A 15,024-nucleotide genomic window follows, 5' to 3' on the forward strand; every position below is an offset into this window, starting at 1 on the left:
TTTCACCATTTTCCCAGGGAACCTTCTACTGAGAGCTCTACCAGTTGCTGCTGCTTCAACTCTGTCGGCATTCACTTCATCCAGAAGATGGAGGCAGCTGATATATTTATTTTCATACCACTGTGATACCACATCAAGTATATGGCTGCTGACTTTTACTTTTTTCTCTATCATTTTATCCTTGATTTATTGCTGATCAGCATGCATCAGCTTCGAATGTGAAACAATCACCATCGTTTATTATCGAAATCAATTAAAATTGAATTAAATACAGTAGCTGACAAATTGGTTAAGACTGTTATTAGATTGTATTTTAATTATTATAATTTTTTCCTGTATAAAATATAAACGCAATGTTAACAGGTGTCACATCTGTAAAACATTTAGTTTGAATTCTTGACTTAGACGCACAAAACAAATATGCTAATTGATAACACAAGCACTCTCTCGCACTTTGTTTGAAAAGCTTTGTGCAGGTTTCATATTGGAAACTGTTTATTTGACACAACTATAACGCTTTCAAAAGGTATTTATCAGAGTTGTTGACTATTATATAAGATATAAACGTGTCACAATATGTTTTTTGTATAATATTGTATAACTGTATCCATATTTATTTACAATAAATTAATATTTATGAAGACTTTTTCGCTTGTGATAAAAAAAAAAAAAAAAAAAAAAAATCCTAAATCACCTCCATCTTGACAAATGATTTATCAATGAAGCCCTCCAGTCTCCAGGAGGTGACGGGTTAAATCCCCCCCCATGTGTGTGGAAGCTGTGCCCTGCCTGTCAACAATAGACTGACTTTGTTCCAGACAGAAACTGCTTTGTGAGGGAGAGTGTGCGTTCGTGCCAGCCAGAGTGAAGACACAAGGTCAGTCACCCGCCCCCTTCCAGCACGCTCACACTCCAACAACATTCTAAAAGACAGAAAGTTGATTTTATTTCTTTTATGCAAGATGAAGTTCATTGTTTTGCCAGAAAGTTGCCTGAATTTTTTTTAAATCTAATCCACCGACTTCTGCTTGACCCATCAGCTCAGTTTCACTTCACCCTCCCGTCTCAGTGGAGATGACGTTATATTCATGTGTGGATTTCACAATGGATTTATTATTGCCCGCTCTCTGGCCCTGTTCGCCAGGCGTGTGACCCGAGCTCTCAGGCCCACATGAGCCTCTGTTATCTTATCTCTCATCTCTTGCTCTAAAAATGACGGGGGCACAAATATCACCGAACGCAGATGCTGCAGGAAAAGTGATGCTCTGCTCGGAGACGCATTGAATCCACGCTGACGCTGGATCAGTGGGAACGTGAGGAGACAGGGGACGTTGAACGGTAGGAATGCAAACATTCACCATCTCACCCACACAGTGTTACACCATGTTAATAGACTGCAGGCCTTCAAGCTGATGTTCAAGACAAGCGTGAATGGAAGTCAAGGTCTTCATGATGTCACAGTCTGAGCTGAGAAGTGGGACGGGTCCACGACCGCATCAGCAAATTTATGAGTCAACACACCTGCCATGGAGATGACTGGCCGGGGTTCACTTACTTTTTTTATAAGTCTGTGCTGTGGAGACAAATGCAGTGTATTTAACTACTATTATGTTTATATTTTTTAAGTTTTACATAATTCTGCACATTAATCCTGGGTCTTTGTATTTATAACCACACCAGACACTCAAATGAGTTTTTTTATTATTTTTACTGAACTACTTTTATTTGATGAATAACTTTGTTGATTCAGATTACCTACACAAAATATAACAACAAACAAAGAAATTTAGAGGTGATATCATCGGATAAGAATTTACTGATTCCATAACCTGCTGCAAGATCATACTGATATACCTGTAACAGATTGTTAAATAATTTATACTTTGCTGTATTACTACTTTAAGTAAATTACCTGAGTACTTCTTCTATTGCTGACTATGCTGATGTTAGCATTTGTCCCAGAGCTTTGATATAATTGACAGTTTCACTTAGAAGAGTAGAAAACATTAAGTTTCAGTGCAGATCTAGATTGGGGGACCGATCCAGTAATTTTCCTTCACATTAAAAGAAACAACATTTTCAACCTTTTTGTTGATTTTTAAGATAGTTGTGATTTCTCTGAAATATTTCAGATATGCTTTGGGGTCGGAATCAATTTCGTGCAGATCCTAATGCAAATCTGTCTCTAGTGGATTTAAATGCACTGTAGGCTTTTTGTCTGCGTCTAAAAACCTGCAACATCCACCAATGTGTAGCTGAGAGACGTAATGTGGCTGTAGCTGGAAGGCTTGTTTCCATTTAAGGGGAGTGTTTGGCTGCAGGTATGTGCTCTACTGAATGTTCCTCTAGGTGCCAGATGTTGCTCTAGGTTACTTCGTCATCTCACCATATACAGTCAGAATCCTGGTGCTTCAATGTGTTAGATATAAAGTTTCAATCGCTCGGTGTCCTGCTCACCAGGAGTTTTTCTCCAGCCTCTGCTCCTGGTGGCGTCACAGTGCAGATGATAGGTGCTCTGGGGCTGAATGGGGCAGCTTGTGCGTTCGGACCCTCCCTCCCACGAACCATCTGCTCTTTCCCCAGCCCTGGACACACACGTGCCAAAGGAGACCCGCGAGCATAGAGACCTTCTTGTCGTCACTGAGCTGGCTCTGTCCGCCTCTCGGCCTCTTCACTGTGCAATCTGGTGCATGGCACTGATCGCTGCTCACTCACCCGGGCCTCGGTCCCATGTCAGGGGAGAAAAGCCCGTTCTGAGAGCCAAGTGGTTCGACATACCCCCTTCTGCTTTTGTTTTCTGTGTGAGACGCGTCAACTTGTGTTTCAGACGCTCAGAGCGGATCAGGGCCAGAGGATACAGAGCGTCAGAGCTGTGAGAGTCCTGTTGGTTTACGTCACGATAGCTCTGATACGGCTCAAGACAAGAAATCCTTTCCATATTGATCAGGACTGCACTCACACAAACTTCTCATTTTGAACACAGCTCTTTCATTCGACTTGTTAATATACATTTTAAGCTATGCCACCTTATTTTACCCGTGCCGCCCCCCCCCCCCCCCCAACAAGCCTTTTGTTCAGCCCATGTGCTGGCCTGCACATCCATCCCTGTGTGGATGCCAGGGGGCCCACACAGGTCAGACTGCCGTGAGATGCCCTTTGTCTCACACAAATACAGCTTCTCCTGCGTCTCTGGCTTTGTCTCAAGAATAAAAAACTGCTCATTCCCCCCTCTGTAGGATTCTCTGAGCTGAATGGAAATGACCTTTCCCTCCTCTGAGGATATCCACGTGAATGGCCAAGTGCATAAAAAACAAAACAGTTTGTCACAGAAAAACTGTTTTGTTATATAAAAGAAATAAAAAGCACGAGATACGCGGAAACAGTTGTCTTTAATGTTGGATATTTCTGTCTATCAGAGCAACGGAGTCTTGTAACTTGATATTTTTCACATGTAAAATTCATTTGAGAGCAACAAACACGTCTTTCATACTATTTCCCAGATCTCTCCCGTCAACAACAATGACAGCCCACAATTTGATGTCATCAAAACCAACGGGAATGCAAATTGCACATAATACGGGTTGTTGCGTGGTTTCATGTGGCCCAACTCAGTGTGATGTGTCAGCTCACACTGGACCCTGTCCAAGCAAAGATTATGAGAGGGACAAACCAGGCTGGGGAAAAAACATCATCTGTATTTCTCTTCGTCGTGTTGTGTGATTGTTGCGGACAAACTTTGCGACTGTGCTCGAGGCAAATGGATTGTTGAGAGTTATGAGAGCCCGGTCGGAACAGTGAAGTGTGGTGGGCGAGGTGTAGGTGGTGTATGATGCCCATTCATTATTCATGAGATGGGTGGGCAGAGCGTAAGTGGCAGCGACTGAAAGAAACTCTATTACTGAAGTGCATCAACTCCTCTAGGGCTCTTGACCTGATATCTGAAGGAGCAGGACATTGATCAATAAACTGCCTGGAGGAAAATCTGTGGAATTATCAATGAGCCGCGGACGCCACAGAGATGAGGAGGAGGGAGGCCTGATTTAACTTTGCATGACAGAGGTGAGGATTTTTTTTGTTTCCATCATATGAGAATGATTCATGGTTTGTTGCATAAAGATTTAAAGATTTTGAAGAGAGAGATCTGACTAAATAATTGTTTGTGCAGTCCTTTGGGACAGTTTACTTCTGTTTACTCACGACAGCTGGACACACAGTTCAGTCACCTGGTCTTATGTTTGAGCTGAGTGAATATGAACTTGTTTGAATTACAAAGTACAAGGTAAAACTTTCCTTTAAAATCAATATATCAACTCCTCTCTGTATGGTGCAATTTGACTGGCTGTTTAAACTTTACAGGAAAAAACAATGCCTCCTTGAACCCACTAAAATAAAGCACATCAAATTACAACTACACATACAAACAATGTCAGACAGTTAAATTGGAACAAAATGATATTGTCGGTTGAGCCCTCGGACGCTTTTAATGATTTGGATTCTTCTTCATAAGTTGAGAATAAATATGACTTGACTACTTTTCACATCCATTCAAATACTATAGTTTATAGTTACTGTTACTTGAGTACTTTCACTTTTTATTCATACTCAAATACATTGTAGAGTGTTTTTTTTTAACTAAACTATATTTGCTTGGCATTTATCATTACATTATACAATGCAATTCATTTTTTATATATTCATTGATTACATTTTAGCTCACAAAGCCTGATTTCCTCTCAGACCATTATCTAACCTTTTATTAAGCTTTACTTTAATTTACTTTTACTAGAAAGTACTGCAGACTTGAGAACCATCAGTAAAATCTGTTCAGTAGAATCATTCAGTGTTTTGTCCTGGACTTTAACCTAATGAAACAAACATCTTGTCAGTTTTTTCTTTTTCACCTCATTTATTCTAAGAACAGGAGAACTGGTGACTGGGAACACTGGAATAAATGAACTGTAAAGATGGGGACACTGGTGGAACCAACGCTGCTGCTGCTGTTCTGGCAGAGTGTTTGGGCTTTGGACGTCCCTCTGGAAAGTAAGACAGTAACTTCACTTGCTAACGAGAGATGTGTAGATTAACCTTCTTTTCTAGGAAATAAAGCCGACATGTTTCTCTGCCTGCAGTCCGACAACCCCCCACCATTATAAAGCAGTCAATGAAGGAGCATATTGTTGACCCTAAAGACACCATGGTCATAGAGTGTGAAGCCAAAGGAAACCCTCATCCGATGTAAGAGCTGACACGGTTCTTTCTTAAAGCTGACGTCCTTATCTGCAAACGGCTTCTCTGATTTTTCTGTCCCGCCTCCCACTTTCTGCTCAATCGTTAAGTTTCTCGTGGAGGCGTAACGGGAAGTACTTCAACGTGGCCCGTGACTCTCAGGCATCGATGCGCAGGCGCTCAGGGACGCTGGACATCTACGCCTGGAACAATCCCGAACAGTATGAGGCCGAGTATCAGTGCATCGCCTCCAATGAGTACGGGTCGGCATACTCCAACAAGATCATACTGAAACTCTACAGTAAGTTCAGAACTGGGACTGACAGACTTACAGTGACCTTGGTGTGGGCAGCGACTCAGTCCATATGCCACAATGAATATCCTATTAAACAAGATTATTGTTTGTGATTATTAATACAGACAAACAAATCAATGTGATCAAGTTTGCTTCTTGTTTACAGCACCTTCATCTCAGAATCCTTGCTATAAAAAAAAAGAAAGATGTAGACAATGCATGATTATTGAAATGTAAAAACAAAGGCATGTGATATTCTATACTTTTAGTGCAACAAGACTTGTCCTGAACCTGTTGGCCTTCTTGACGTCCCTCTTTTCAAGCCCTTTAAGCCCCTTACTCAAAATAGACTAATAGATTATTGATTGGAGAAATAATGCTGGTTTCGTTTGTCTCAATGAGAAATAGATACAGAAATACAGGGGGTATGAGGCCTGTTAGAGAATGAGCCACAAGTTTGCAGCAGTTCTGTGTAAGCAGCTTTTTATGGTAATGTGTGGATCCTAAAATGATTTGCAAAAATAGAACCAGAGTATTTTCAGACCAAAACACATCCCATGAATTCCTTGAGTGGACCATTGTATTTTAAAAAGTTTATGCACTCTGTTGATTCAATTCAACGGTTCTCAAACACCCATTTTGAGCTCTCAACATATTTCACACACACTGCCACAACACAACAAACCTCAGCTTTGCTCAGTGGAGACGTGTTTGTGCAGGAGCTCCCGTGTGGCCGAGGGAGATTCTGGAGCCACTGGTGGTCAGCGCTGGTTTGCCTCTGGTGTTGTCCTGTGACCCTCCAACTGGCCCCCCCAAACCTGAAACCCACTGGATGTCCAGCTGTGAGTCTCTGATACATGAAATTTAAGTCGGATCATTAAAGTATCTGATCCAAACTGACCAGGCAGAATTCCACCTGCCAGTCGTCCCACAAACTGTCTTGAGTCTCAACACCGTGTTTCATCTCAGGCTCATATGCGAGACCTTTCACCTGGCCGATCCAGACAGCGTTCCCCACCATGCAGGCTGTGCGGCAGGACCGCAGGGTTTCCATGGGAGTCAACGGAGACCTATACTTCTCTAACGTCCAGTTCAATGACTCAACCACGGATTACTGCTGTAACGCCCGTTTCCCCTACAAGAACGTCATCCAGCAGAAGATGCCCGTGGTGGTTAAAGTGCTGACGAGTGAGTATGACAGTGTGTTCCTGATGTTTTTATGCAGGTGTGTTCTGGATGACCCCTTGATTCTCTGGTCCAATTCTTCTTTTGAACAAGGCGTCGATTGATTTGTCATTTGTCAATTAGTGATCTTCTCAAGTTAAACTTTCAAATTGTGGTCAGTACGTTCCTCTGCATTGTCAGACAGGTTTTGTGACTGTGTATGTGTGTGTGTGACCGGTCAGTTGTGGTTTTGTCTCTCCCTCACAGCTCGAACAGTGTCCGAGGCTGCCCCCACCTGGCTGTCTCCCACCGGCTCGTCCAGCTCCATACTGGTCCTGCAAGGAGAGGAACTTCTCCTGGAGTGTATCGCTGCAGGAGTGTGAGTGTAGACAAGCGTAACGTTCTTGGTGATAGATTCTCGGTGTTATTACTCGTTTATTAGATGTTAGTCATCCTGTGTAAACTCTTGTTTGTCATCATCAAGGCCGACTCCTCACGTCACCTGGCTCAAGGATGGCGACGAGCTGACGGTGACGCCTCGCATGAAATTAAAACACTTCAACAAGATGATTCAAATCCCAAAGGCGTCGTTTGAGGACGTCGGTGAATACACGTGCACGGCCACCAATAAGATCGGCTACATCATGCACACAATAACCGTCAGGGTCAAAGGTGAGACACACCCTCAGAGAGATTCAGTTCTTTGTTTTCTTACTGCACAATAACGTTCAAACCACTGCAATACTTGCATTTGAAAGCGGCTCCATTCTGGTTGGAGAAGCCCAGTGATCTGGTGTTGGCTCCTGAGGAAAATGGACGATTGGTGTGTCGCTCTGATGGGGCCCCTCGTCCCTCAGTCAGCTGGTTGGTCAACGGGGAACCAATCGAAGGTGAGTTTTTAGAGGTCATCCAAAAAATCTGAATGGTAATAATGCTGCTGAATTTTTACTTCTTGTGTGTGTGTGTTTATTTTTCCCAGATGAGTTACCTCAGCCGAACAGACAAGTGTCAGGAGACACACTGAGCTTCCGCAGTGTGACGACTGTAAACACTGCTGTCTACCAGTGCAATGCTTCAAACCAGTATGGATACTTACTGGCAAATGCTTTTGTCAACGTGCTACGTAAGTTACCGCTCTGTCCGTTGTGACTTTTACGTTACACATACACATAAAATCACTGTATTAATAAGGTTTTTTTAGGGATTTTAAACCCCAAAAAACACACATTTATATTCAATGGTCAGCTCAAAATTCAATCCTCAAGGTCATAATAAGATTAATTGATAATGAATTGATGACGATGATGTTGTTATTGTTAAGTTTTGTTTCGTAAAACACCAAAACACAACACACTTGATCTCAAATCTTTACGTTATAAGATCAAGACCTCATCATTTCCTCCAGATGCAACACCACGAATCCTCGCGCCGAGGAATGACCTCATCAAGGTGATAGAGGGAAGTCGCGCTTTCTTAGATTGCCGCTACTTCGGTTCTCCGGTGCCTGAGTTACGATGGTGAGAACAAGCTGACGATTACAACTCAAGAGGGAGTTCACAGTGTGTCTATGTACTGTTTGTTTATGGTTCTGCTCACACAACAGGTCTAAATATGGACAGGGGAATCTGGAGGGAAAGCGCTTTAAGACCCACGGTAACGGGACCCTGGAGATCAAAAATATCCAGATAGAGGACCAGGGAACGTACCTGTGTGTCGTCAGCAACATCGCAGGCCGGGATGAAAGTCAAGTCCGGATAGAGGTCAAAGGTTAGAATCACATTGTTTCACACTATAACTCTTTTTGTATTATGAATCAAACTTTACACGGACACACCTTTCGGTTCTTCTCAGAGCCCACATTGATTGTGACGAGACCACAGAGTATGAAAGTGATCCGTGGAAGCGACGTGCGATTCGAGTGTGGGGTGAAAGCTGATAGCAGCACTCCTGTCACAACCAGCTGGATGAAAGACAAAAAGCTGCTCAGTCTCGGCTGGAGGTGAGTCCTTTTTCAAATGTCAGTCCCCTAACTATGTCCCATTGTTGTGTTATAAAGATCCATTCATTATTCTCTCGGAAATAAGTGAAAAGAATCTTGGATTGGCCCCTTTGTCCCGATCCGTGCTCCAATTCAATTGGTTTGTTCACACATGTCCCATCTTTCCACCGAGTTGCATCGAAATCTGTTTAGCTGCTTTTGTCCTTAGTGTAGGTAACATATCCCATAGAGTCAAATACTTATATATGCTTTCACCACATATCAAATGTGTTACTCACCGAAACTCTGTGCCCCTCAGAATCTCCCTGGACGAGTCAAATCTGGTCATCACGAATGTGAACCTAGGCGATGAGGGAGATTACACCTGTGTCATCAAGAGTGAGCTGGAACAGAAATCTGCCTCGGCACGCCTGATGGTGATGGGTATGACACGTGTAAATCAGTGATAGTTGGCCGTATACAGTGTGCTGGGCTTTTTAATTGTTCATGCTTTTTTTCTGTGTAGACCGTCCTGATCCTCCCACTAGTCTGGAGTTGTCTGATCCATATGAGCGCACCGTCAGACTCAGCTGGGTTCCAGGGTACAGTAACCACAACCCTGTCACAGGTAGGGGCCGCGAAACTTTATATACCCACAGAAATAAAAACAGTGTTTTTAGAGAACGTGTTTATTGGTGTTTTACAGAGTACCTAGTGCAGTATGACGACGATGACTGGTTACCAGGGAAGTGGAGAAACCTGTCGACATACCCCGGAAACCTCAACTCCGTCATTCTGCATCTGGCACCTTTCACCTACTACGAGTTCAGGGTCATCGCTATAAACGAAATCGGAGCGAGTCGCCCCAGTCGTGCGTCGAAGCGCTTCCAGAGCAGCGGTGCACGTGGGTTTGAGGCTCCTGATACACTTTAGTTGTCAGAGATAATTCACTGTAAGCTGGGAAACAGAGTAATGTGTATATGTTTATATGTTTTGGGGAATATGCAGATTTGGACAGAGCGAGGTTCAATGTTTCTGTGGTGAAGTAAGGCTCATGGACATAGTCTTTTATTATCGTACAGATGTGAGAGTGGTATTGTTCTTCTCTTCTTTCCCCATATAACAACTATTTGTGTTTTTATTCTGCACAGCCCCAGATGTCATCCCGAAGAATTTGAAGGGTGTGGGTACATGGAGGAACAACATGGAGATCAGCTGGGAGGTAAGAGGAACTGAACCCATGAAAAACTGTAAGATCTTCATATTTAACTTGACCGTTGTTTTTCTTTTCCATATTTTGAACTGGTGGCACGGTTTCACATGTTTTCCCCTGTGTCTGTGGTGTTCTGGCCTCCTCCCAGTCTGAAGCACACTGGGAGGTTAAAGGGAGACTCTGAATTGACCATGGGTGTGAATGTGAGGGGGATTGGCTCCAGTTTCCCCTTCCGTGACCTTTAAAAGCATAAGCAGATGGACGGATGGATATTTTGATTTCTCCTGTATAATTAAAACAAAAACCACTGCTTCCTGTGAACCCCTCTTTCAGCCTCTGACCTACAGAGAGTGGAACGGGCCCCACCTCAAGTACCTGGTGTGGTGGAAGAGGAGAGATTCCCGGGAGGAGTGGAAGAATGCCACCACCAAATGGCTGAGATACTACATCTATGATGCAGATACCTTCACGCCCTATGATCTCAAAGTCCAGGCCGTCAATGACTTTGGGCTGGGCCCTGAGTCTCCAGTCGTAACTGGTTACTCTGGGGAAGACCGTAAGTGTCGGCATCCACTGAATCATATGGTAACAGAGAAATATTCACCTTGAGACCGCTGTTAGTGATCTCTCCTATCTTATCCTATAGGGGTGGATAAATGAAGGGTTCTGATAACGAAAACCATCTGTTGACAATATGTGGCTGTAAAAAAAAAAAACTGGATGTTTTTGCCTGTTTTCCTGAAGGTCCAATAACTGCACCCCTGAACCTGAGAGTGTCCGACATCGAGAGCACTCAGGTGACTGTGCACTGGGACCAGGTCACAAGGAACGTTATTATGGGAGAGCTGAAGGAATACAAGGTGTGTGAATTCAACATGGAATCATGGACTCAGTTTAAGAGGTGTGATTTATTACGTATACTCCAGCCGACCACCAGGGGGCAGTCCAGGCATTTTGGCTTCTCTTTTGGGAGCTTTCATGTCGTTTCTGCACAGTGAGAGAGGAGTCATCCATCTCTAAACATCTATATACAGCCTATGATTACAACATAATGTTTTTCCAAGTAGCCTTGTTACAGATCGTGGTTTTTAGTATGAAGGCATAAACGTGTTTCCTGTCAAAATGTGCAGGAATTCAAACTTCCCTAGAACAAGGTTGAAAAATAAGGATGCTTGTCCCCTCTCAGGTTTACTACTGGAGGGACAGCAGCCAGCTGAGGTGGCTGCGAGTAAACAGGGCGATGAAGTCCAAAGCGTTTCCAGACGATGATCCGGAGCCGTCTGGGGTCGTCCCCGGACTCTTCCCCTACAGCAACTACAAGATGTACATAGTGGTGGCAAACAATCGCTATGAAGGGCCACCCAGTAATCACATACACTTCTCAACACCTGAAGGAGGTAGGAAAAGTTTGTGATATAGTCAAGTTTATTTTTAAATTTAAGTGCTGTACCATGGAAACATAAATAACATAAAATAAAATAAAATTGTGGGCTTTTCATTTAACCCTAAATATATGTACAGAAGAAGAACACTTTAAGTACAAAAGCGATATATATCTGTTTCAAACCTTGTTCAGTGTCACTTCTCACAACCAATACATCCAGTAGAGGGCAATGCAGAGTTGAGAGTTATATACTACTACTTAGGAAAAAGGCATTGTAAAACATTTGCTCCACGAGACAATGGTGAATATTGTTAATTTCCAAATCTCAGGTTAATATTCTCCTGCTGTGTTTTTGTCTGTAGTACCATCTGCGCCCAGTTCCTTCAGGATCCAACAGCGACATCTGGACAGTATTTACGTTGACTGGGACCTGCCAGCGGAACCCAACGGTGTCATCACTGGGTATTCCCTCAAGTACCAGACAGGTACACCAGCCCAATACCTGGAACACACTCAAATACCTTCAGGGATTTTCCTGTCTTCATAGACTTTAATGAAGAGTTCGGCAGTCTTCCTCACACAGCACAGGTTAAATAACAGAAAAGGAAATGGTTTATTCACCAAGGCTGGCAAAGTTCTTCTCATGAAACCTAAGTCAGCATAACACATAATAGCACAGTTGAATATGCACTCGGAGACCAAAGTACCATTGAAGTGTGTTCTCCAGAGGGTAATGAACTCTTGTGTATGCACTGCACTGAGTGGGTAAGGTACTTAATGGCTCAGTTGTGTGCACTCAAGCAGCATCAAGTGTTCTCCGAGCTCACAGTAGCAAACTTCTTCTCTGGTCCCAGTGAATGCCACCAGGGGAGAGGAGCTACGAGTGGAGGAGTTCACTCCAAACGTAACAAGCTTCTCCCTCCGACGATTCGACCGCTACACTCGATACCGGTTCTCTGTGGCAGCGCGAACTCACCTCGGAATAGGGGAATGGCACACAGAGGAGTCACCGCACTACACCACGGAAAGTAATATACTTAACAAGTCATTTTCTAACGAATTAACAAATTTATGTTGATTTTTGTTGATGTGTATATTCATATGTTTACGTGTGTCTCAGCGTATGCTCAGGACCAGGTGGACATCACCACTCAGGGCTGGTTCATCGGGACCATGTGCGCTGTGGCTCTCATCGTGCTCATACTTCTCATAGTCTGCTTCATCAAGAGGAGCCGAGGGGGGAAATATCCAGGTAGGCTGGTGGCTCATGGCCAATTTATCGAAGGACGGAAAAAATATCTGATAGCATTTTGATATTAAGTAAATTAATAATTCATGATAATAAGTCAGCCAGTGGCCACAAGCACTCTTTATTTGGGTTGTCTGCCTGTCCGTCTAAACATACGTCAGGATTGGCTTGATGGAATCGTTATGTTGGACTCAAGCATGAACTGATTTGGGTTTGATGTTGGCTCCTTGAATATGAGATCCCATCAGAGAATTTCTATTTAGATTTTGGCCAATTGTCACAGCTATTATTCCAGTTTCCCAAGTATGAAAATATTATTTTCCGTTGTTGTTAGAGGATGAAAAACTCCAAACAAGACAAAAACAATATGCTTAAAAGTGTCACATTAAAAAGTGAATATGATCACAAATATCTCTGGTGTTTCTTTCATAACAAGGCAGCTTTGTTATAATTTCAGTACGAGAAAAGAAGGACATCTCCCTGGAGCCGGTAGATGACAAAGACCAAGAGGGATCATTCGATTATCGGTGAGAAGTGAAGGAAAGAGCCGGTGGAAAATAAACGAAACAAGCAAACAACAATACACTTTCTGTATGAAATTGTGCGTTTTGTTTTCAAGTTGTCATTCATAAGATAAAGGATGCTCTTGTGAAGATATAATTGTGCAGTAACAAATACACTGGCCATTGATTTCCTTTGAAGATGCGCACTAGCATTCTCCTTGGTGAATTAAAGCTGCTCTGTGGAGTTATCATATAAAATAAATATACATTTCTAAGATTCTATGTCGTGTTATGAATTAAAACACTTCCTGTTTTGATAAAAATTGCTGCATTAAGCCACTACAGATCAAAACCTCCACAGGATACCTTTAATGGTGATGATCAATAACAGTTTTTATAATAACTCTTTGATCATACTTACATTAATGTCTTTTTTTGTTTCTGTGTTCTCCCCAAACGCCTCAACCCTGTTCTTTTTGGCCCTGAATCACTGAAAGGTCTCTTGAAAGGTATGAAAAGACTAACTGTTGACACGACTGACAGTTCAACTTTACAATCCTGAACAGATGCTAAATAGATGATGCAGCCTTTGTAAATAGCAGACTCAATTTTAAATATGACATTTGATCATATTGTGAATATATGATGAAGGAACTGTGATCCATCCTCTCTTACAACGATCTTTTGTTTTGTAGGATTGCTCGTGTCTCCACTCTTCCCTACCCTCGGAGGTACGTACATGTATGCTGTGAAGTCCTGCCAAGTTAAACTGATTGATAGGAAGGAAATAAAGAATAATACACGAATAATTCACTTCATACTTTAGATTTTGAGTTTTAAGCATCTTTTCTGTTTTCAAAATGCACCTCTGACGTGAAGCTTTTATTTGTTTTGCCATTATTTTGCAGGGAGGAAGAGAGAGGGCTTCAGAGAGGCCAGCTGTCCATAGAGACAATGATGAAGCCATCCGAGAGCGACGACAGTCTGGTGGACTACGGAGATGGAGGAGAGATCCCGTTCAACGAGGACGGCTCCTTCATCGGCCAGTACACAGGAACCAGGAGAGACGTCAGGGAGCTGGAATTCATCGGAGGCCTTGAGCTTCACTCTCCGATGAACACCATCTACTCCCTGGCATGAAACTCATCATCCTCTCATTCGTTCGGGTTGTGTCCGTTCAGCCTCGACTTTGAACTAAGAAACCGGAGGAACTGCTGGTGCTGGTGGTTTGTCGGTTGATGTGAACGGCGGGAGACTGTAGCTGTTACATCCTCATGTATCAGAAGAAGAAAACAGTGGAAAGTTGAGACAATGATTCTAGAGAGATGCTTAATCATCTGGTGAAAAGGAGGCTTGGCCTTTTCTTTTGTAAATAAAAAAACCTCCTGTTTATGCACAGACCGGCGCCTACGATGAATTATGGAGCGACACTGGCTGCACATCAGAAGAGGCAGAAGTGGATCAGTTTATCATGTTGATAAAAGCCGTTGCAAGGAACCACTTAACTACTGTTACCGCAGCTTTCCTGCTGAGTCTGCTACTTATTCAAATAATTAGTAATAATGAGATTTGTGCTACTTTTATTTTGAAGCTGAATGTCTCCCTTCCCAGATAGCAAACAGATGTGGGCCACTTCAGGCACTTCTGGCCTTCATGTGGCTCCAAAACAAAATGTTGGTAAAATAGTAAATGGGGCCAAAGTATCCCAAAACAAATGTGGGTCTTTTCTGGCAAACATGCTATGCTCTAGGCAAGATGTAATCTGTTGGTGAACCTAAAGTGGCACATGTGGCCTAAATGCCACAAAACAAATCCGGGTCGCCTGTGGTATTGCTATGACTGTACTTGTGGGCCAGATCAGCAAACAGGAGCAGGTGCCTGAAGTTGCTCATATTTCACTCATAAATAAAGAATATAAATCCTTCTGTAACAGCTTTTGTTGGTTTGACTCCTAACACAGTTATGCCCTGATGTAAATAAAGAAATATTTATTTCTACCTTATTCTTCAGGA

The 15,024-nt window shown here is 42.8% G+C and overlaps 1 protein-coding gene across 4 annotated transcripts; it reads left to right on the forward strand.

The window, feature by feature from the left end:
- Positions 1 to 19: 19 nt before the first annotated feature.
- nfascb (neurofascin homolog (chicken) b) lies at positions 20 to 15,014 on the forward strand. 4 transcript variants are annotated; one of them, XM_062391858.1, is made up of 28 exons: positions 20 to 1,338; positions 3,922 to 4,059; positions 4,917 to 5,040; positions 5,130 to 5,235; positions 5,337 to 5,527; positions 6,241 to 6,363; positions 6,491 to 6,709; positions 6,953 to 7,064; positions 7,170 to 7,357; positions 7,444 to 7,575; positions 7,665 to 7,808; positions 8,091 to 8,202; positions 8,289 to 8,452; positions 8,537 to 8,684; positions 8,983 to 9,107; positions 9,190 to 9,291; positions 9,370 to 9,567; positions 9,815 to 9,885; positions 10,210 to 10,432; positions 10,621 to 10,736; positions 11,063 to 11,273; positions 11,623 to 11,745; positions 12,115 to 12,288; positions 12,381 to 12,512; positions 12,967 to 13,036; positions 13,510 to 13,521; positions 13,708 to 13,743; positions 13,921 to 15,014. In XM_062391858.1, exons 3-28 carry the CDS (start codon positions 4,965 to 4,967, stop codon positions 14,150 to 14,152), a joined length of 3,540 nt encoding a protein of 1,179 aa, XP_062247842.1. In that variant the 5' UTR covers positions 20 to 1,338; positions 3,922 to 4,059; positions 4,917 to 4,964; the 3' UTR covers positions 14,153 to 15,014. The 4 variants fall into 4 exon arrangements, 3 of the variants coding, with proteins under 3 accessions (XP_062247842.1, XP_062247843.1, XP_062247841.1); XM_062391859.1 differs by lacking the exon at positions 20 to 1,338 and having other exon boundaries at positions 3,436 to 4,059; positions 4,887 to 5,040; XM_062391857.1 differs by lacking the exon at positions 20 to 1,338 and having other exon boundaries at positions 3,436 to 4,059; positions 4,922 to 5,040.
- Positions 15,015 to 15,024: the final 10 nt, after the last annotated feature.

The sequence above is a fragment of the Platichthys flesus genome, chromosome 7 (assembly GCF_949316205.1).
Source record: "Platichthys flesus chromosome 7, fPlaFle2.1, whole genome shotgun sequence".
In the NCBI taxonomy this organism is placed as follows: domain Eukaryota; kingdom Metazoa; phylum Chordata; class Actinopteri; order Pleuronectiformes; family Pleuronectidae; genus Platichthys; species Platichthys flesus.

Coding starts and splice junctions, on each gene's coding strand:
- nfascb (XM_062391858.1), top strand. CDS start 4,965: ATGGGGACACTGGTGGAACCAACGCTGCTGCTGCTGTTCTGGCAGAGT. Junction 7,576..7,664: donor CAACGGGGAACCAATCGAAG/GTGAGTTTTTAG, acceptor TATTTTTCCCAG/ATGAGTTACCTCAGCCGAAC. Junction 13,744..13,920: donor ACTCTTCCCTACCCTCGGAG/GTACGTACATGT, acceptor ATTATTTTGCAG/GGAGGAAGAGAGAGGGCTTC.